We start from the raw sequence: 20,110 nt of genomic DNA on the forward strand, positions 1-20,110 counted from the left end.
GGAGCCAGCCAAGGTCATTGCGGAAGGAGGGAATGGGCCAAGTTGGTCAGAATCCATGACTGTATCCCTGAAAGACTTGTGACTCCTGTTGCGATCTAGCTAACGAACCCTCCAGCATTTATCCATCAATAACCTCCGGGACACGCCAACTTGTCACGCCATAACGCCGAACAGACAACTATGAAAACTGGACCTTCGGCTGGACCGGCGAACCGTTGAAGACGGTAGGTATCCGGATTGTGAGCTGGATCCCCTCTGTGGTCGACTTGACGTCCAAGAATATATCCGACGGGCTCTCGTTCTCCTTCCTCCAGCTTTGGGCATTCTGTCTCTTTTCTGACCGAGGTTGTTCACTCTGTTCCCCTTCTGGTTCTGGCTGCGGTGTGGCCGTCGGCGACGGCTTGGCTGGCTCTTCACGAGGGGTTGAGGTCTCCTCCGCAGGCTCAGGCTCAGGTCCAGGCCCAGGCGCACCTCCATCCCCTTCCCGCTGTTTCTCCTCGCGCTCCTTTCGATGCATCGGGTTGTTGTTGTCGCGGAACTTCCCAACCACATTCCCGTCCGTGTCGAGGATGTTTCCCTTGTGGTCGACAATCAGGGGTAAGGTGCTCTGCCGCATGATCTCCATCAGGCTCCTGGCGGTCGGGAATCGAGCCAGCCACGGAGGAGGCTGCGCGCTACCGCTGCCACCACCGGCGTCACTACCACCCTCGCTGGCCGTCTTATCGAAGCCCAAGTCCTCTACATAGCCCAGCAGCTCGCCGCCGTCGCCGAGGATGTCGCCCTGCCGGTTCGAGACGGTCTTGCCGACGATGGACGGCAGGTCGCCGCCGGCCCGCGCGAAGACGCGGCCGGTCTCGTCGTCTACGATGTCGCCGTACTCGTCGACCCGCTTGCCGACGAGGAAGGCGCCGACGAAGTCGGGGAGCTGGGGCCGCGACGAGGGCGATATGCCGATGCCGATGTCGATGCCGGGCGACACGGGCGGGATGGCGCCTATCCTCGGGATGGGCGCGACGTAGGCGGGACTCGCGGGGCTAGTTCGTTTCCTCTCTGGCGGCGGCGGCGGCGGTTGTTGTTGCTGCTTCTGCTTCTGCTGCGCATCGCTGCTGGATCGCGGGGTTGCTTCCGTCTCGCTGTCCGCGCTCTGGATCTCTACTAGCTCATCTTCGGACAGAGTGGCCCCATAGTGATAGTCTCTGCTGCCTGTCGTGGATGTCATGGTAGGTCGTGATTGTAGATTGTGGTACTTGTTTTGAGGAGCCTTTTTTTCTTTCTCTTTCTACCCCGTAGAAAAAGCCTAGCCGCGCAGTTTTCTTCCACTCAGCAGAAAAAATGTAGGTAGCTATTCCAATCAGAGTCAAACTAGAGCAGTTTCGCAATGCACTTCTGGGATGCTGCTCAAAAAGATAATTCACGGCGCGCGATGTAGAGTTCGAAGCGTGGACGGCTGGCAGCACGAAGTACGAGGCAAGATGATGTCACTTGGGTTTTTGTGAGGCAACATGGGGCTTAGGCTCGGTGCCGTCAAGTGGGATGCTTCTGTGAAACACACACGGCAGGCGGGAAAAAGCAAAAAGATCGAGACCTCCTCAGCCGTGCGGGTGGAGGTTGCGCGTCCCCGTGGAGTGCATTACATCACCGAGGAAGGAAAGGTCCTGAAGATCCTGACATATTCCTGGTTTCTTGCGCAACCCAAAGCAAACGGGGAGCTGGGGGGGTGGTGTGGCCGGACATTTTGTATAGGCTAGATCTAACGCCTCTTCATCTTACAGTGCAATTACCTACCTACTCACTGCCTGCCGTGTTTATAGCATGGAACCTGCTTGTTCATAAAGACCTGGAGCGCCATGAATCTAAGGAACCTTGGAACGCTCGTGGTTCCCCAAAGTTTAGCCAGGATAACGTGGCTTGTTAATGGTTCTCGTGGCGAAACCGGCATCTTTGGAAACAGGCCATGGCATAGATTGCACCGGCCAGTCTCGACTTTCGAGTCATGAGCCCCCTAGCTCTATCGCAGGTCTAGGGCAGGCTAAGTGTGGTATTGCGTATTGCCCGTCGCGATCCTCCAACGGCTTAACGTCTAGTGTGTATTCGGCCGGCTCCATTTTGCAGCCGGGAGAAAAACAGAATCAATCCTCTCTATCTGTACGGATGGACGTTGTTCTGTACTAGACGCGGGAGAGGAGATCTCTTGCCTGCCGCGGTTTAGCGCAGACGGGGGAGTGTGGTGGGCAGCTGCCTTGGAAATAGCGCTAAAAATATAACGGTGACGTCGCTATGCATCTTGGCCGTTGGGAGGGGCGGGTGACCTCGACAAAGTATGTACCTGTACGGATTACACGTGTAGCAAACTCCACATTCAAAAGGCCCTTTTGTTTTTTTATCCCTTATTTTTGTAAATTAACTTTGACAACAGATTGGACGAGTCGTGTCTCTCGTGTCAGGCGTGCTGCTAGCCTCAGCCATATCACTTTCATCCAGTCTTGTAGGGATCTTGACTAGGTACATGTTAGTTTCCACATGCTTGTGGGGTCCCGCCTCCTGGATAAAGTGTGGCGTCACTAAGATTAGGTATACTAGCCTGGTGGGCCCCACTGCTAGGAGTAATTGGACGAACCCGACCGACTGGTCGAACCATTGATGGAATGAAACTGTAAAGAGCCTCTTCATTGGCTACTAGATTGAACATCATCCATCCCGCTCCGCTGCTGATCAACAAATCCGGGAGTCAAGTACGTGGATGGCGGCGCACTAATCGGGGGGTCGGGGGCGTCGGAAAACGGGGGTGTGTAGAAGTTTCGTGCGAGTTAACCTCTTTCTATTATTGTGGTAGGCGAAAGGCCAGTAATGGAGAGAACAACAAATCCACTTTGTGTAAGTTCGCAAACCCAAAAAAAAAAACAAATCCCGGCCTCGCCCTTGTTGTCGTTCGTTCCATCCGAGTCCAAACAGCAAAATCCAACTCCGCTTTCTTCCGTCAGTTCCTAAGGAAATTAGCCTCATGTACTGTACACAAGCAACTCTCGTTTGTTGCGATTTGAGACTAATAAGTTGACGCACACGTTGAAGCCGCCCCTTCTCCCTAGTCATGGTTGTGATGAAACTCAGGTTTCTCTACATTTGACCATTTTAGCCCAAACAATAATCGCGACGGAGTGTATCGTCCGAACTAAATGCTGAAAGGCAAAAAAAGCCGTCTCAGAACAAAGAGATCGGGGGTAGAGTGGAGGAGGGAACTATAAGTAAAGGCATTAAGTGAAAAAAGTTTTACTAACAAGAGGGCAAGTTCAAGATCACCATGGATCTTCGCCTTGAGTGTTATCTCAATATCGAGGTTGAGGTCCAGGCGGAGCCTCAGTGTATCGCTCTTCCCGCCGGCCTTTTCTTGTGGTTGTTGTTGTTGTTGCACGGCACCCCCGGCAACGTTGCCGAGGGCATTTGTCGCCGTATTGGTGAGTCCGCCGGCCGTGTTCTGCACATTGTCGAGGGCGAGGTTGTCTAGTGGCCCGCCGGCCTTCCTCTGCTGGCGCTGACCGCGCCGTCTCCGGGGCGGCTCGTAATCTGAGGACTCCTCGCCATCAGATTCGTAGACCTGCGTCTGCTTGGGGGCGCGCGAGGGCTTCGGCTTCTTCTCGTCAGTGCTGCTATTTGATGCCATGATGGACGTGGTGGTTGGTTGTCAGGGACTTGTGTGACTTGTCCGATGAGGAAGAGGAAGTGGAAGGGGGCAAGAAAGATGCAGCTCTTGGTTTATATAATCAGGGTGTTGACAAAATGCACGAAGGGTCTCTGAAGAATTATGAATGGGGAATAATCCTAGAGAAATCCGTTCCAGGAGGCGTCCGAGACGACTAATAAAGCCGACGTCTCGGTGGCTGCAGTGCCCAAAACAGGATTCAACGCGATTCGAGTACCACGATGAAGTCATATGCCGTCACGGCGGATGAAATTTGAGTACCCTATAGGATTTCAAGTACTCATGATGCTCTACCGATTAGGTAGTAAAGACGTACCAGGCTTGCCAGGATGCGATAGGAGGGGGACCAGGTCGGTGATCTGGTACTGTACATATACAAGATATACCATAGTAATTTTTAGGCTGTATTATGCATATCATTCCCCCACAGCCCACACCCAACGCCCACATCCAACGCCTATGACTTAAGACCCCTGTCCAACACTATCGATCTTTCTTCCCGCCCTTGACATAGCTACTGTCCATGCCAAACACCAAGTTGCGGTGCAGTCTGGCCGCGATCCACCTCGGCGGCGTGTTACTTTCACGCCCCCCCTCCTCCCCTTCCCTGCCCGTCATCTCGCCCCTGCGGACTCGCCCATCTGGATCGTAGAAGAGCGCCCACCTCTCGTTCGCCTGCTCAACAGCCACAAAGCTCCCATCGTCACCCTCCAGAGCCAACCATTGCTCATCATCGCTCCAACCCCATGGCCCGATGACGTGCCCCCCCAGCGTTTCCTGCCTCCCACCGTGTCGCAACATGTGGGTGTCCTTGTCGACAAAAATCCAGTTCAGCATTGGGGGATCGTCTGCGATTGTGCTGACCAACCCCAGCTGCTGGGCCTCGGACGGGTAAGTGAAGTAATACCCCGTAAACTTGTGCGCATCTATGGGCGCCTCCGGATGATCAATCCATATCTGCCACAATGTCAGTCCGTCCCCGTGTCGCCATCTCTTTGCAGATGAGGCGCACTTACTCTTCCAGCTCCGAGGACGCACCAGCATTCCTCAAAACTTTCGCCGTCTAATGAAACTGTCGTCTTTAGGTTGAACTTTGCTTTCTCCTTCTGTGCCTTGTCCGCCTTCTTCTGCGCGCTGAGGGCCTCGCACACGCCGATTGTGGTTGGGATCCCCGCGACTACCAAGAGGCCTATGACCATAGTTTCGTTGCTCGTCCGAATTGCAGGCCAAGTCGAGTTGTTCCGGCAGCGAAGAGTGGCTGTGAGTATAGAAGTTGTTTCTCCTCTTTCCTCCCGAGTCTTCCATCTTTCTCCGTCATATACCCCGGGCCCCCTCCTCCACATTTTACCCTGTTATTTTGAGTAGCACCACCGGGAGGGATACACACACGCCTCCGATCCTCCGCTCTACAGTATACACTATACATACCCTTTAGTTACATCGATGTCATCCGTATGCACCCTGGCCAACAAGGGTCAGGGTAGAGTCTAGGCCCCTCCATGCCTGGTCCCTGATCGGCTTCTGAAGTGAGTGGTGGTACTCACTGGTATCCCGTGTCCTGGATCGACGTCATCGTCCTCCCGGCCTTCCACTCCAATCTACCCAAGTCCGAAAACCTGATGCAGTCCTCCCCAACCATGACGCGAGTGACGCAAGATGTGAGATCTCCCGGCTAGCCCTGGTTGGACCAAGAAAACATGATTCACTCACGTATGATGCGGAAGGGCCCTTGGACCCTTAGCAAATCTCTTGAAGTAATATTTGCGCGAGCTCCTTTTAAACATCATCTTCCGTAGTCCCAAGGCACCTTGTCCACACCATCACCTAACCCCCATTGTATGTACATTGATCAATCAGTCCTCACTACTTTTATCCCCTAGAGACAAGAGACAGCACATAAAACATGTCATCGGTAAGTGCTCTGCCACAGTCACTGATGAGTTGGTCAAGGCCTAACCCGTCTGTAGACACCAAGCCAAAACGATCAAACCCAGAGGCAAGAAAGGGATAAGGAAGAGGATATTCCCGAGCAGGAAGCCGCCCCAGCGCAACAGCAAGAGCAAGAGGACGCTCCTGCCCAACAAGAGGAGCATGAAGCCGAGCAAGCGCCCGCTGAAGACCAACATGACGACAACATAGTGAACGAGCAAGAGGCAGACCAGGACCAAGGAGAAGTTGCCGACCAGGCCGAAGAAGAGGTGCCGGACGAGCAAGACGGCGAAGACTATGAGGAAGACCAAGAAGCCGAAAACAATGAAGTCCTGAACGACGACTATCAGGACGACGGCCAGGGAGAGGAGGAGCAGTACGATGAAGAAGAACAAGAGGAGCCCGAGCAGGAGCAGGAGCCCGAGCAGGAGCAGGAGCCCGAGCAGGAGCAGGAGCCCGAGCAGGAGCAGGAGCCCGAGCCCGAGCCCGAGCCTCAGCGGAAGCCCAAGGCGCGGTCCAAGGCCGGCAAGAAGGCCCCTCGCGCCGCGCCACCCGCCGAGGAGCAGTACGATGAAGAAGAAGAGGAAGACGAGCTCGAGCCTGAGCCCGAGCGGAAGCCCAAGGCGCGGTCCAAGGCCGGCAAGAAGGCCCCTCGCGCCGCGCCACCCGCCGAGGAGCAGTACGACGAAGAAGAAGAAGAGGAAGACGAGCCCGAGCCCGAGCTTGAGCCCGAGCCTGAGCGGAAGCCCAAGCGCCGGACCAAGAAGGCCTCTCGCGTCGAGCAAGACGAGGACGACAGCACCGTGACGTCCTCCTCGGGACCCCCCACGCCACGCGACGCCCGGCAGCCGACGTGGATGCGGGGCGAGCAAGAGAGCGACACGAAGGGCAACCGCCAAGTCGGACACCCGAAGAGGAAGACCCAGACGCGCCGCGACCGCGACCTCGCCCAGTACCGCCAGGAGCAGATGATGATGCAGCAGCAGCAGCAGCAGCAGGTGCAGCCGCAGGCCGACGCCGGCGGCAAGAACCCGCTCAAGCTGCGGCTGGAACTTAACTTGGAGATCGAGATCGAGCTCAAGGCCCATATCCATGGCGACTTGACCCTTGCCTTGCTGTAGGTAACTCCCCCATCTCCCCTTGTCTTTTCACACCCCCACCCTCCCCACTTTTGCTTCCTCCACTGGCTGCGAAATCCCGCGCGTCAAATTGGGAAGTGCTCATACTGTCATTTAGTACGTCGTAACTGAGCCGAAGCTGACCAAGGGATCAACAGTGATGGGTAAGCGCCAAGTTGAATTCAAAAGTGTTGGGAGTTTGCCATGTCCAAATCTATTATCAAATGTAGTGTCCCGAGACAATCAGGGCCTTTTCGTGTTTGTTCTCCCTGCTGTATCACGTCTCCAATAATATTTCATTGTCACAATTCGAGGGATCTGTAAAGTCCCCTTTCTCCTGCCGCGCTTTTTTTTTGTCTATTGGAAAGGGGGAGCGTTGTTATGGGGTTGATCTCCGTGTTAGGATAATTAGGGAGGGGCAGGCTGCATAACAAACCCGTGCCATAGCTATAAAGACTGTATTGTTTTCTCGTCCTGTTGTCCTGTTGTCGCTTGAAAACAGGTTGTCTTTCTGCCTTGACAAGACAATCAAATGTCGTTATGATAAACTTTTTTTTTTGGGGGGGGTTTTTTTTTTTGACTTTCGGTTAATACCATACCCAGCCCTATAGTTCGGTATGGCCCATCCACCGATCTGATGGATCCAAATTTTGCCTGGAATAGACAGGAGTTGGGCTTGGCATGCTGAGGCCTGGTTGGACCCTGACCCGGTCATTGTCGCCGTCGGCTCCAAGACACGATGCAGCCTAGAATTTGTCGGCCCCGGTGATAAAACAAGGAGGGAAGGATATGATAACAATAATAAGAATGAATGCAAGGAGACTCGGGGCAATTATGTCGCCCACAGGGCAAAATTCAAATTTTCTGGTTGGTGGTCTGTAGTTCGGAAATCGGGAATGCGGGACATCAGCTTGAAGAGTTGCCGGTGATCTTTGCGGCCGGGGCCCACTCTCCGTAATCCGTATATGCCCAGGCTTCGGGCCTCGGCTTCCATCCCCACCGGACTGAGCCCCCGGTACAGCCCCGAGGTACGAGAAGGGGAAAAAAAAACCTAATCCATCAAGCCACTTATGTTTGGCAGGTGGCAGCAACGCTCTGAATAGCTACACCTGGGCGATTTGAGGGAAAGAGCCTTTGCGGGACCGCAAGCGTAGCAAAAGTGATGAGTTTGAAGTCGGTTGAATAGTCGTTGATTTGACGTCTTCACGCCAATCCTGCATTTAGACAGGTCGATAAGAAGAGTAAAGGCATGGGAAGTACGATGTAGAATGCCTATGTAAGAAATGGAACTCATCCCACTGTACCTGCGTGGCAAATAGTCACGAGGGCCTCTTCAGATTCTCTGTTGACAGCCGTGATTACCGACATCGTGATTGGATGTGGCTATATGGGGTCCCCCACAGTAAAGGCCCAGACCGCCCTCGGCCACAACTTAGAACTCAGGACTCAGTCCTGGACAAAGGAAAATCTCCACAGAGGTAACAGTTTCCGTGAATGATTCTAGTGATTCCAACTGGACTGGCGTAAACAAAAGAAAGAGAAACTACCCTGATACTGAGTTGGAATTGGGGTTATCACAAGGAAACCGGCGGTGCACGTGGGTATTTAGAAGGTAAAGCCAAGACGCCTGGGGGGCTCTGGATGTCGCCCCGATATCGCGGCAATAAGTAACCTGGTCCGAGCTTTTAGCAAATGTGTGGGGTATGCGAGCCCAAATTTTTTGACTCACTCGCCTCCCAAAACCGGAGTCTCACTTGAACCTTCGAACCGATTTGCGCAACCCTTCCCTCACTTCAGATGCCTTGATGAATCAGACAAAACACCTTCAATTTTTTTGCTAGGTAGCGGGAATCCCTTCGGTCCTGAACTCTGCCGTACCTTTCTACTTCTATTCTTCCGTCTTCCGTGGCCGTTAGGGCTCTCTGTTCACCCCACGATGCTTCGATCCGGCCAGACAACTCGGGCTTTGAAGAAGGCCCTAGCCCAGCCTCCATCATGCTGCGTTCGCTCCTTTACAACCTCCACAGCCGCTTCAGCCATCACGGCTACACGTAGGGGCCCTTCGAATATCAGGAATCAGAGCACTTCTGCGACTGCAAAGTCCCCCGCTCCGTATGTCGCCTCGCTGCGAGACCCCTCACCGATCACGGTGACTCATGGAGAATATGAAGCGACTGACACAATTCCTCGACGCAGTAATGTTCGAGCCAACCCAAGCCCGGCATTCAATTCCGCAGAGACGAAGAGCAGGAATCATGTCGAGCCCCTTGTCAACCCTCGCCAGAGCGACATGGACGAGTCGTACGTTCACCGCCATTGTTTCCTAGCCTCTTCCGCCCGTCGAATCTGCCGACTAACAAGTGCTTCTTTCCCAGGTTCATTGGCAAGACCGGAGGAGAGATATTTCACGAAATGATGCTGAGACAAGGCGTTAAGCATGTCTGTATGTCAATTCTGCCCTCTGCCTGTCCCCGGCACCCAAACTTACGTTCGCAGTTGGCTACCCCGGCGGCGCCATCCTCCCGGTGTTCGATGCCATTTATAACTCGAAACACTTCCAATTCATCCTCCCAAAGCATGAACAAGGAGCCGGCCACATGGCCGAAGGCTACGCGCGAGTGTCGGGCAAACCTGGCGTTGTCTTGGTGACATCTGGCCCTGGTGCTACCAACGTCGTGACACCAATGGCTGATGCCTTGGCTGATGGCATACCAATGGTTGTCTTCTCCGGCCAGGTTGTCACATCTGCCATTGGGAGCGACGCTTTCCAGGAAGCCGATGTGATCGGAATCTCGCGAGCCTGCACAAAGTGGAACGTCATGGTGAAGAGCGTTGCCGAGCTGCCGAAGAGAATCAACGAGGCCTTCGAAATTGCCACCAGCGGTAGGCCCGGACCCGTCCTTGTCGATCTGCCCAAGGACATCACAGCTGGTGTCCTCAGGAGAGCCATCCCGACTGAGTCGACCCTACCGCCGCTGCCTAGTGCTGCCTCCCGCGCAGTTCTTGAGTTGAACAAGAAACAGCTGGATGCTTCCATCCGCCGCGTTGCCCGCCTTGTTAACATGGCCAAGCAGCCCGTCATCTACGCCGGCCATGGAGTGATCTGCTCCGAGGGTGGCTCTGAACTGCTCAGGACCCTCGCGGAAAAGGCATCCATCCCTGTGACAACATCCCTGCACGGCCTCGGCGCCTTCGATGAGCTGGACGAGAAGGCTCTCCATATGCTTGGGATGCACGGGTCGGCCTACGCCAACATGTCGATGCAAGAAGCCGACCTCATCATTGCCCTCGGGGGAAGATTTGATGATCGCGTGACCGGTCTTATCTCCAAATTCGCGCCAGCGGCCAAGAAGGCAGCTGCCGAGGGCAGGGGAGGCATTGTTCACTTCGAGATCATGCCGAAGAATATCAACAAGGTCGTCCAGGCGACTGAAGCCGTCGAGGGCGATGTTGGCTCCAGTCTGCGCCTCCTCCTGCCCATGGTCGAGGAGAGAAGCATTTCGGATCGCCAAGGATGGTTCGACCAGATCCGGGCCTGGAAGGCCAAATGGCCACTTTCAGATTACGAGCGAGCTGAGCGTTCGGGCCTGATCAAGCCTCAGACCATGATCGAGGAATTGAGCAATTTGACCGCCGACCGGAAAGAGACGACCATCATCTCCACAGGAGTCGGACAACATCAGATGTGGGCGGCCCAACATTTCCGTTGGCGGTTCCCTCGCACCATGGTTACATCCGGCGGTCTCGGAACAATGGGCTACGGCCTTCCCGCCGCGATCGGTGCCAAGGTGGCACGCCCGGACGCTCTGGTCATCGACATCGACGGCGATGCCTCCTTCAATATGACTCTAACGGAGCTCTCCACGGCGGCGCAGTTCAACATCGGGATCAAGGTTATCGTCCTCAACAACGAGGAGCAGGGCATGGTCACCCAATGGCAAAACCTGTTCTATGAGGACCGATACTCGCATACTCACCAGCAGAACCCGGATTTCATGAAGCTGTCGGACGCCATGGGGGTCCAGCATCGACGCGTGTCCAAGCCGGATGAGCTTGTCGACAGCTTGAAGTGGCTGATTGACAGCGAAGGTCCGGCGTTGTTGGAGGTCGTGACAGACAAGAAGGTGCCTGTTCTACCTATGGTTCCTGGAGGCTCTGCTCTGCACGAGTTCATCACGTGGGATGGCAGTAAGTTTTGAGACTTGGTTCCCATATGACAAACGGACAAAGCTAACACACTGGATAGAAAAAGATCTGGAGCGACGAGAGCTGATGAGAACGCGCACCGGCGGCATACACAGCTGAGTTTGGTCTTGGTTTTTGTTGGCTTTTTCCTGCGGATAATTTATTCACAAGCTGTGTGTTCTTGCTCTGGCATTCTATCCTACTTTAATCGGCATATACCACGGGCTTGTCGCCTCATCGAGACTTCTCCCTCGGAGGCCGAGGCGCTCTTCCCGCTACTGGAGATCCAAAAAAAAAAAAAAGTTCTTTCATGGGCTTGTCATTTTGTTTTTTGGCCCGCATTGCGAGGCATGCATGCCAATGGTGCTTTTCTGGAGACGGAGGAGAGAAAATATCAAAATTGTGGGCGTATCTGAGCCTGTACATCCTGTTCGGCCTTGCTACTGCATCTGTCCGCCGTGACTGGGTGGTCTCGGTGGGCTATATATATTACGGAATGAGACGGTATTTACACTGAACTTCTGCAGGACAGTTGCTCTTTGATGACGAGCCTTCTCCGTCCCTTGATTTCCCTTAAACTCAAGATCACCACTGGTCCTGGAAGACGGGCAGAACGAGACAGGTCCGGCTAGTTTCATTACTTCCCGGTCCTTCAGCTCAAGTTCGTGGTTGTCTTCCTGCCAAGAGGTCATGCTGCACGTCTTGGGAGTGATATATTCCGGTTACGTTGTTATCTACGAGGAACAGCAGTCTTCACACTTCGACGACGGTATTGCACCTTTACCAGCGCCGGTTTGAGCAGCATATACACGCGCATTATCCACACAGAGAACAAGCCTTGTGCAACCATTGCTGTTCTGGGCTATGATCGTGCTGGAACTCAGCGACGGGAGGCTCTTGCATTGGATATCGGATGCTTGTCTGGCCGTCCCAGCTTCCTTCCCCATTTGCTAGTCCTGACTACACATTGAAGACCCCATGATCACATCTCCCCGCGGTCCGTCCATGTTCCAGGGAAGCTTATTTTTTGGAAGCTTATTTTTTCTGAAATCAACGGTTAGCTTTGAGCCTGCGGTGCGACCGGGGGCGGGGCGGGGGCTGGAGGGTGGGGAATACGAACGGGGCAGTTGGGACAGGTGCACTTGGCGGGGTCGCAGTTGCACACTCCGGTGGTGGCACATCCGCAGTCGTCGGCCATTGCGATGCTTTTTTGATGGGTTTCGCGGTGAGGTTGTTCCTGGTGTTGAGGAGCGGGATTGGTATCTGGAATGTGCGTCTTTTGTTCGGCTTTCGTGGATGGCTTTGATGTCTGGGTATTGAGAAGGCAGGAGAGAGGAGCAGAGGCGAAAGCTTATATAGGGGGAGGGAGGTTTACGTCGTGGCGAATGACGTTGTTAACTCGTCAGAATGTGGGGAACAAGAGTACGAAGTAAGGCCCCCAGCACGTCCCTGCATCGAGGAAAGGTAGCAGAAGTCACAAGCCAAACAGAGGGACTTGCTCGGTCGGAACTTCCCTAGAGCTGTGTTTCAAGTGGAAGATAGTAGTCTGCCCCGGGTACGAAGCACTGCGTTGTGAAGGGCTGCCCCTGAGTGCGTCTGAGCGCTCCCCAGGGGGGTTGCTTAGACAACAACTATTTCTCCGGGTAGAAAGTGGATGTGTCTGACGAGACCACTCCCCTCGGGGGCACGGCGCAGGGCAGAGAGGGCCATGTCTCCTGGTCATTTGCAAAAGACCTTCGACTGCGAAGCAAACAAGGCTGGCTTCTGGAAGCCTACCTAGCTGGGCCCCATCTCGTCCCCGCAGGTACCGTGCATTAGCCCTAAGCACCCTAAGTGCGGCGTGTGATTCTCAACTGCTGGTATTGTGACGAAACTAGCAAGACGGAGAGAGCCGACAACAATGTTGATGTACAATGTAGGTAGTCGATGGTCGTTGATGATGGTTGTTGACAACACGTGAGCCTCCAAATTCCACCTCCTAGATCGGGCTCATGCGTATAGGTACGACTTGGTTTATTATATGCATTTCCCCACTTAACGAACTCTCACCAATTGAGTTTCCAAGAATACCTGGCACGAGCCACTTCTCCCCCATTTTAACCATTAAACCCAGACCCGGGCTGCCGGGCAAGTGAACACCGAGGGAGAGCAGGGGTGTGTTGGTGTGACGTGACACCGGACGGCCTTAACGGCGCTTCTCCAGGTGGGACAAACGACCATCTCCAGCAGGTGGGGGTGGATAAATGATAAGATCAGGTCGCACCCGATTGAGATAAATTTCTGATGCAGAACCTACGGCTTATCGGGCTTGATTGAATGCTTCTGGCTTCTAGCGAACTGCTTTCTCGATTTTAGTGCTTCTTTCACTCTGTGTCCCATCTGCCAACTCCCATCCAGGCTTGGGTACCTAAGGTTCAGGTCATCTGTCGGTGATCCTTGTTTCCAAACTAAACTCTGAGCTTCACTTTGTGTGGGGGAAAGAGTGCGGGGCACAACGTATATCCTACTGCTATATGCGTATTCTGGGCACTCAACCATATGAGCTTTGGTGATACTCAGCAGTAAACGATCCCGGAGCAGCTCCAATCCCAGTGCGAAACTCGCCTGTCGAACGTCCCACCAGTTGTCAAGATGGCTGGACCTGTCCCATACGCCCGTTCGCTGCAGGACATCTACAACCAAGATGCCCTTGCGTCGCAAGGCGTGCGATGGAACCACCTACTATCCAGGTTCCAGTCCATCTACGGCCACCAAGCCGACTTCGTGTCGAGGTCTCCGGGCCGCGTGAACATCATCGGCGAGCACATCGACTACTCTCTGTACTCGGTGCTGCCTATGGCCATCACTGCCGATGCCCTCCTCGCCGTCTCGACCGACACCAAGCCGACCAAGGAGAGCGCTTTCAAGGTCCAGATTGCCAATGTGCAGGATGCCAAATTCCCGTCTCACGAGTTCGAAATCCCCTACGATGCCGTGGACATCGATGCCACTGTGCATGAGTGGACGAACTACTTCAAGTCCGGCCTGCGCGGCGCCCTGGAGCTGCTGAGGAGGAAGCACGGTGCAGACTTCAAGCTTAAGAGCATGCAGATCCTCATGGATGGCACCGTCCCCGCCGGCGGAGGTTTGAGCTCAAGTGCCGCCTTTGTCAGCGCAAGTGCGCTGGCCGTCATGATCGCCAATGGCGAGACGGAGGTGGACAAAACCGAGCTGACGGAGCTCGCCATCGTCAGCGAGAGAGCCGTGGGTGTCAATTCTGGAGGGTAAGGAGCCCCAAACCCCATTTTTATGTCCAAGTTGTTGAAGTTGGCCTAACCTAATTGTGTTCTTCAGAATGGACCAGTCCGCCTCCGTTTTCTCAGAGCGTGGCTCTGCCCTATTCGTCTCCTTCTCCCCGAAGCTCACCGCGCGGCCGGTCTACTTCCCCAAGACCGATCCCGAACTCACCTTCCTCATTGCCCAGTCCTTCGTTGCGGCCGACAAGCACGTCACCGGGCCGATCCACTACAACCTGCGGGTGGTGGAGTGCAGCCTCGCCGCCGCCTACCTCAACGCCGTCCTAAACCCGCCTGGCACACAGCTCCCAGGCGATTCTGCACCGCTCGGCATCAGCCTCCACGGCTTCCACGAGACGTACTTCGCCCTCCAGGAGCACTCCTCCGCGACGACGGCCCGCAAGACCGAGTCCGAGCAGCTGGAGGAGCTCGTCCGCCTGGCCGAGCAGACACTGACCAAGGAAGAAGGCTATACGCGCGAGGAGATCGCCGCCGCCCTCAACATCAGCGTCGACGAGCTGGACGCCCGCTTCACCTCTCGCTTCCCCGTGCGCGCCTCGCGCTTCAAGCTGCGCCAGCGCGCCCAGCACGTCTTCGGCGAGGCGCTGCGCGTCCTGCGGTTCCTCGACCAGCTCGAGGGCGGCCACGGCGGCGCGTCGGCCGGCGGCGGCGGTACAGCCGAGTACAACGCGCGGCTCGGCGCCCTGCTCAACGACACGCAGGACTCGTGCCGCGACGCCTACGAGTGCAGCTGCCCCGAGATCGACGAGCTGTGCGCCATCGCCCGGCGCGCCGGCAGCTACGGCAGCCGCCTGACGGGCGCCGGCTGGGGCGGGTGCAGCGTGCACCTCGTGCCGGCCGACAGGGTCGCCGCCGTCAGAGAGGCTTGGGCGGCCGAGTACTACGCCAAGATGGACCTGACCGATGAGCAGAAGGAGGCCGCCGTCGTGGTGAGCCGCCCCGGGAACGGGAGCGCCGTGTATCTTGTCGGCGAGGGCGATTTGGCTTGAAATATCTCGGATACTCTGCTTTCCTTCTTGACATTGGTTGGATCAAGGGTTTTCTGTCACGGCATAGCTAGGTGCGGGGGGAATCCTCTTACGCCGGAAGCGTGTGCTGCTTGGGTTATCTTTGCCACGATATAGAAAGTAGGAAGGAGGTTTGCCATTTTCTGGATAAAGGGAACTCAATCCTCCCAGTCGAACGTGCCTGTGTCTGTGCCTGTCCAAGCCTCCTTGCTGGTCCACTGCCAAAAACGCCATAGCTCATGCCATCTATGTATGTCTGCTATTTGTACAATCGGTCATCAGGCTGTTCTAGCCACCCTCCCTCTCCTTCTCTTCTCTTGCCTCGTATTGCTCTCCGCAACAGGCATGCTCAAGGTGCCAGGCTACCTCCGCTTCTCGACATTCCTCACCTTCCGGTTCTGCTTCACCTGCACGCGCCGGTATTTCGCGTACAAGACAAATGCATCTTTCAGCACGACGTACAGGCAGCCTCCCGCCAGGCTACGCCCCCAGCGCTCCTGCAGGAGCCCCGTAGGCCTTCCCCAGGCTGGTCGAGTCACCAAGTTGCGCGGGAGGGTCAGGCGGAGGAGCTCGCCCATGCCGAAGCAGATCGAAGGGTAGAGGAGCGATGTCACGATGTTGTTGACGATGTCTGTCAGGGTTGTGTTTGCCCGGTTATCCTCAGCTGCTGGGGCCTGGTCCTGGTTATTCTGGGCCTGGTCTTGCGCCGCCTGACCTTGTGGTGGGTTCTGAGCCTGGCCCTGCTCTGGCTGAGGTGGTGGTCCAGCTTCGCCGTCCGCTTCCACCACTTCCCGCTCGATAGCCTCCTGTGCAGCGAGCTCCTCATCGCGCAGCTCATCCATGGCATCGATCACGACTTGCCGCTCGAGTGCCATCAATTCGGCCTCGATTTCGGCCTCGTCGGCCTCGTCGAGCTCGTCGCCATTTCCGCCTCCCACGCGGACTTCGGCCTCTAGGACAATCTCGTCCTCGCCGAACAGACCGACAACGGCCTGGCCGAGGCCCCAGACTGTCGCCCAGAGGCCTTCGTCCCGCTCCTGAGCCTGTCCCTCAGGCTGAGCGTGCCCCGCGGCTCCGCGATGTCCCGCTGGCTGCTGCTGCTCTTCCTCAGCCGGCCTGCCCCGTAACGCCCGGTTCATACGCTTCTCGAACGAGCCGAAGAATTCGTAATAGATGTTGGAGTACGTAAACTGGAGGAATGGGAATAGGGTCATGGCCCATGCGGGCGACGGCGGCCAAGTGGGCATCTCGTCTCTAGCAACGAGGATCACGCCTGACTGGTTGGCTAGTTCAGCACAGAGTAGACTCAATCAGTAGGGGGGAAGATCCTACCAAAAGCGACGACGGTATCATCACCAAGTTCCCAAGCGGCTGCAGGGCCCGACATATCGTCAGCACCGGCCCGACGAGGGACAAGACCCAGATCTTGGCATTCAGCTTCCAGAACGGCATCCACCGCCACAGGGGCACGTCCGCCCGGCGGCCCGCCAAGGTGTGCAGACCCAGCCACCTGGAGGTGGCCTCGCGGCCGGCGAAGATGTGCGTGGCGGTCAGGCCGTACCAGCCGGAGCCGGCGATGCCGCCGCTCAGGACCAGGGCCAGCAGGATCAGGGGCGACGAGCGGCTATAGGCGCGGTGCAGGCGGTCGCGCAGGTGGACGACCGGGTCGTACGGCTCGTCGACGCGGATGCGGGCGTTGCAGGCCGGGCAGCGCAGGCCGTTCTTGGGCCGCGACGTCGACTGCTCCGTCTCGGCCACCCAGCGGAGCATGCATTCCTCGTGGGCCTCGAGCGTGCACGGGCACGGGTTCACCCAGCTCGCGTCGGGGGTTTCCGAGTCGTTGAGCAGGCAGATGAAGCATACGTGCTGCGTCCCCGAGGCAATCGGTCCAGGAGCCAGGGCTGTGGAGCTCCTGGATAGCCGGGGTGTCGCCGAGGGAGCTACCTCGGAGTCCATGGTAACGGGCGATTCTTTTGGAATAGGCGGTAGAAACCAAGGAAGGGTAGGCGGTATTGGAGTCGTGAACGCCGCCGTTTATCGATGGGATAATGGTATGAAAGGCAAGCGATCGAAACGGTTCTCGAGGCTGTAGAGCTTTTGTGTTAATAAAGCGCATTGTGAGAAGCGGTTCGTGGCCATAGGATCCTTACATCCTAGGGATAATGTGCCTCCAGTGGTTATCACTACTTTCTAACAGTCTCTTTGAAGGGAGACCAAACCCCGCTGGGCGTTGTTGCAAGAGGCACGGCCAAGTTCAACAAACGCTGCCCGGCCTTGAAGCTGCCTTGTGTGACATCAACAGGTGATGGTATCTGCCCCACTTTGTGTGGCTGGAGCCTTTGGCCCATTTTAACTAGTATGTGGCGCAGGAGCCTTGGAAGTTTGGGTCGGTGGGGCCGAGTCGCTCTATTGAATTCCATGTGAATCGGGGTCGAAGCCCGACCCCACGCCCTCTCTTTCATACCTATCTATCCCCATCTTTCCGACGAACTGTGGTCTTGGGACGAGTAAATATCTACTCTCCGGTCACACCAAGTCATTCACAATGGTAAATTATTTCCTGATGTGTGTCTCTATTTGTAATATCCCATCAACAGTTTTCTGACTGCCGCTTGACACAGGCCACGACATCCAAGCAGCGCCTAGCGCTGGCAATTTGCGACTTCCTCTCTACCTCGTTAACAGACGGCACCCTTCAGGCCGACGACAAAGACTCGATCGATGTTGCCGTCAACTGCGTTGCCGAGGCTTTCGGCGTGGACCCGACCGACAAGGCCGCCGTAAATGAAGCCGTCGGCACCCAGAACCTCCTGCAGATTTATTCCGTCTACGAGAAGCTGAAGAAGGCCACCAAGCCTGCCGCCGCAGCGTCCTCAGCCGGTGCAGCATCGTCATCGTCCGGCCCCGTGTCGGAGGAGCAGAAGAAGCAGGCCGAGGCGCTCAAGTCCAAGGGCAACGCGGCGATGGCGCAGAAGGACTACCCGACCGCCATCGACCTGTACACGCAGGCGCTCGCCCTGCACCCGGGCAACGCCGTGTTCCTGTCCAACCGGGCCGCCGCGCACAGTGCCGCGCGCGACCACGAGTCGGCGCGCGCCGATGCCGAGGCCGCAGTCGCTGTCGACCCCAGGTACACCAAGGCCTGGAGCCGGCTCGGGCTCGCGCGCTTCGCCCTCGGCGATGCCAAGGGCTCCATGCAGGCGTACCAGAAGGGCATCGAGCACGAGGGCAACGGCGGCAGCGACGCCATGAAGAAGGGCTACGAGACGGCGAGGCGGCGCGTCGAGGAGATCGAGGCTGAGGAGCGCGAGGCCGCCGAGCCTGCGACCAGGGACGGGGGTGCCGGCGCCGGTGGGCCGAGCCTCAGCGACCTTGCCGGCATGTTTGGTGGCGGTGGCGGCCCCGGTGGTCCCGGTGGCGGCGGCGGAATGCCCGACCTGTCTTCCATCATGAGCAACCCCATGTTCGCGTCCATGGCGCAGAATCTCATGAGCAATCCGGATCTGATGTCAAACCTCATGGGCAACCCGAGACTGCGCGAGATGGCAAACCAGTTCGGCAGCGGTGGTGGCATGCCTGACATTTCAGCACTTATGTCCGACCCAAACATTTCAGAAATGTAAGTCTCTGCCCCAACGAGGCAACTATGGATCGCGCGCTGACAGTCTGCCTGTAGGGCTCGCTCCATGATGGGTGGAGGCGCAGGCGGAGGTGCAGGTGGAGGTGGAAGCGAAGGCGGAGGAAACGCCGGACGGGGCGGTGCGGGCGGTTCTCCCCAGTAGATCCAATGCTCAGGGTTATTCTTCGTCACGATTTGGGCTTCTCGTTACAGATTTCCTCGTCATCTCATATTCTAGACTAGCGTACTTGGGCACCTACGCGGATTTCTGAATCGACGTTTCGAAGTATTACCTGTCTATATGACCACCTTATCAAAAGCAATAGATCTTGTGGCAAGGCCCGCTGTCTAATAGCACATCTCTCGAACCCCACCCAATGCCGTTTGCTTTGTTCCTGCAACGATCACCCAACCATCTGGACATGGTTTCTTCGAGACTCGGCGTCCACAGCCCCAAGTCTCACAGCCCTGCCAACTGTTGTTCTTCTTGATCCGCGATAATGATCTGTGCTAAAGGTGCAAAGTAATATCCGATGCCTCTGCCTCGGGCTCCTACTTCGAGGCACGGCCGCGTCAGAGGTATTTGCTCTCTTGGTTTACCATGTTTCGACCTGGGTTAGGGTTAGGGTCTGACAAACATCTGTTGACCAACTCGGCAGCCAATTGGAGTGGATGCTCTGATGTGCAGGGGGGTTAATGGTAACCCCACATTAAATAAGGTTAGCTTTAATCCTTGCAGAATGGACCCCTGCGAGCCTTGCATCGGTCGAGTGCCCCACAACATCGGGCGAGCCTCTCTAATAATGCAGGCAATTCTTGGGGACGGCCGACCAGCCTTGGTACAAAGGCGGAAAAGGACATGCTGCAATGTGAGTTGAAAGCGTTTGGGAAATCCGATTCAGACTCTCAATATATCAAGGCCTCCCATAAGCCACGCCTAAGCTCCAGGAAGAAAACCCAAGAAGGGCAGAATTCTATAATCTAGCTTGGATGTCTATAATTGTTTCAACTCGCTCTGAAACTGAAAATCGCAGCATACATCTAGGCTCATCACTTCCATGCGGAGATGGCCAGAATGGTGTTCTAGTGTATACCTCCAGGCATAACATCAGCACTGAATATAATGCCCCAGCACACCACGAAACGCCAGGCTTTTACTTCAGAGAGGTAACTTTTGTTGTCACGATACGCCCACAATGATGCACATGGTGGTTAGTACCCTTTCGGGCACCATCGAGGAAGAAAGTCGAATTGACGGG

At 56.0% G+C, this 20,110-nt stretch overlaps 8 protein-coding genes across 8 annotated transcripts; 4 read left to right on the forward strand and 4 right to left on the reverse strand.

The window, feature by feature from the left end:
• Positions 1-178: 178 nt before the first annotated feature.
• Positions 179-1,219, reverse strand: QBC33DRAFT_554562 (uncharacterized protein; the record flags this gene model as incomplete). The annotated part of the gene is made up of 1 exon (XM_060429527.1): positions 179-1,219. The coding sequence occupies one exon, from the start codon at positions 1,217-1,219 to the stop codon at positions 179-181; it is 1,041 nt and encodes a 346-aa protein (XP_060287605.1).
• Positions 1,220-2,473: 1,254 nt separating this feature from the next.
• QBC33DRAFT_554563 (uncharacterized protein) lies at positions 2,474-3,658 on the reverse strand (the record flags this gene model as incomplete). Its single annotated transcript, XM_060429528.1, has 2 exons — positions 2,474-2,498; positions 3,276-3,658. The coding sequence occupies 2 exons, from the start codon at positions 3,656-3,658 to the stop codon at positions 2,474-2,476; spliced, it is 408 nt and encodes a 135-aa protein (XP_060287606.1).
• Positions 3,659-4,001: 343 nt separating this feature from the next.
• QBC33DRAFT_523578 (uncharacterized protein) lies at positions 4,002-5,055 on the reverse strand. Its single transcript, XM_060426646.1, has 2 exons — positions 4,714-5,055; positions 4,002-4,654 (listed from the first exon to the last, which is right to left on the reverse strand). Exons 1-2 carry the CDS (start codon positions 5,038-5,040, stop codon positions 4,181-4,183), a joined length of 801 nt encoding a protein of 266 aa, XP_060287607.1. The 5' UTR covers positions 5,041-5,055; the 3' UTR covers positions 4,002-4,180.
• A 545-nt stretch (positions 5,056-5,600) lies between these two features.
• QBC33DRAFT_510919 (uncharacterized protein) lies at positions 5,601-6,747 on the forward strand (the record flags this gene model as incomplete). Its single annotated transcript, XM_060425798.1, has 2 exons — positions 5,601-5,609; positions 5,665-6,747. The coding sequence occupies 2 exons, from the start codon at positions 5,601-5,603 to the stop codon at positions 6,745-6,747; spliced, it is 1,092 nt and encodes a 363-aa protein (XP_060287608.1).
• A 1,933-nt stretch (positions 6,748-8,680) lies between these two features.
• QBC33DRAFT_575458 (acetolactate synthase) lies at positions 8,681-11,049 on the forward strand (the record flags this gene model as incomplete). The annotated part of the gene is made up of 5 exons (XM_060430829.1): positions 8,681-8,856; positions 8,941-9,045; positions 9,120-9,187; positions 9,241-10,932; positions 10,991-11,049. The coding sequence occupies 5 exons, from the start codon at positions 8,681-8,683 to the stop codon at positions 11,047-11,049; spliced, it is 2,100 nt and encodes a 699-aa protein (XP_060287609.1).
• Positions 11,050-13,560: 2,511 nt separating this feature from the next.
• Positions 13,561-15,214, forward strand: QBC33DRAFT_444506 (ribosomal protein S5 domain 2-type protein; the record flags this gene model as incomplete). Its single annotated transcript, XM_060424278.1, has 2 exons — positions 13,561-14,192; positions 14,263-15,214. The coding sequence occupies 2 exons, from the start codon at positions 13,561-13,563 to the stop codon at positions 15,212-15,214; spliced, it is 1,584 nt and encodes a 527-aa protein (XP_060287610.1).
• A 47-nt stretch (positions 15,215-15,261) lies between these two features.
• Positions 15,262-17,527, reverse strand: QBC33DRAFT_523592 (uncharacterized protein). Its single transcript, XM_060426647.1, has 3 exons — positions 17,383-17,527; positions 16,565-17,318; positions 15,262-16,509 (listed from the first exon to the last, which is right to left on the reverse strand). The coding sequence occupies exons 2-3, from the start codon at positions 17,186-17,188 to the stop codon at positions 15,595-15,597; spliced, it is 1,539 nt and encodes a 512-aa protein (XP_060287611.1). The 5' UTR covers positions 17,189-17,318; positions 17,383-17,527; the 3' UTR covers positions 15,262-15,594.
• A 134-nt stretch (positions 17,528-17,661) lies between these two features.
• On the forward strand, positions 17,662-19,273 carry QBC33DRAFT_523594 (uncharacterized protein). The gene is made up of 2 exons (XM_060426648.1): positions 17,662-17,780; positions 17,854-19,273. The coding sequence occupies exons 1-2, from the start codon at positions 17,778-17,780 to the stop codon at positions 18,853-18,855; spliced, it is 1,005 nt and encodes a 334-aa protein (XP_060287612.1). The 5' UTR covers positions 17,662-17,777; the 3' UTR covers positions 18,856-19,273.
• The last annotated feature ends 837 nt before the right edge of the window (positions 19,274-20,110 follow it).

Source organism: Phialemonium atrogriseum (genome assembly GCF_030411735.1).
Source record: "Phialemonium atrogriseum strain 8032-3 unplaced genomic scaffold QBC33scaffold_2, whole genome shotgun sequence".
Classification (NCBI taxonomy): Eukaryota; Fungi; Ascomycota; class Sordariomycetes; order Cephalothecales; family Cephalothecaceae; genus Phialemonium; species Phialemonium atrogriseum.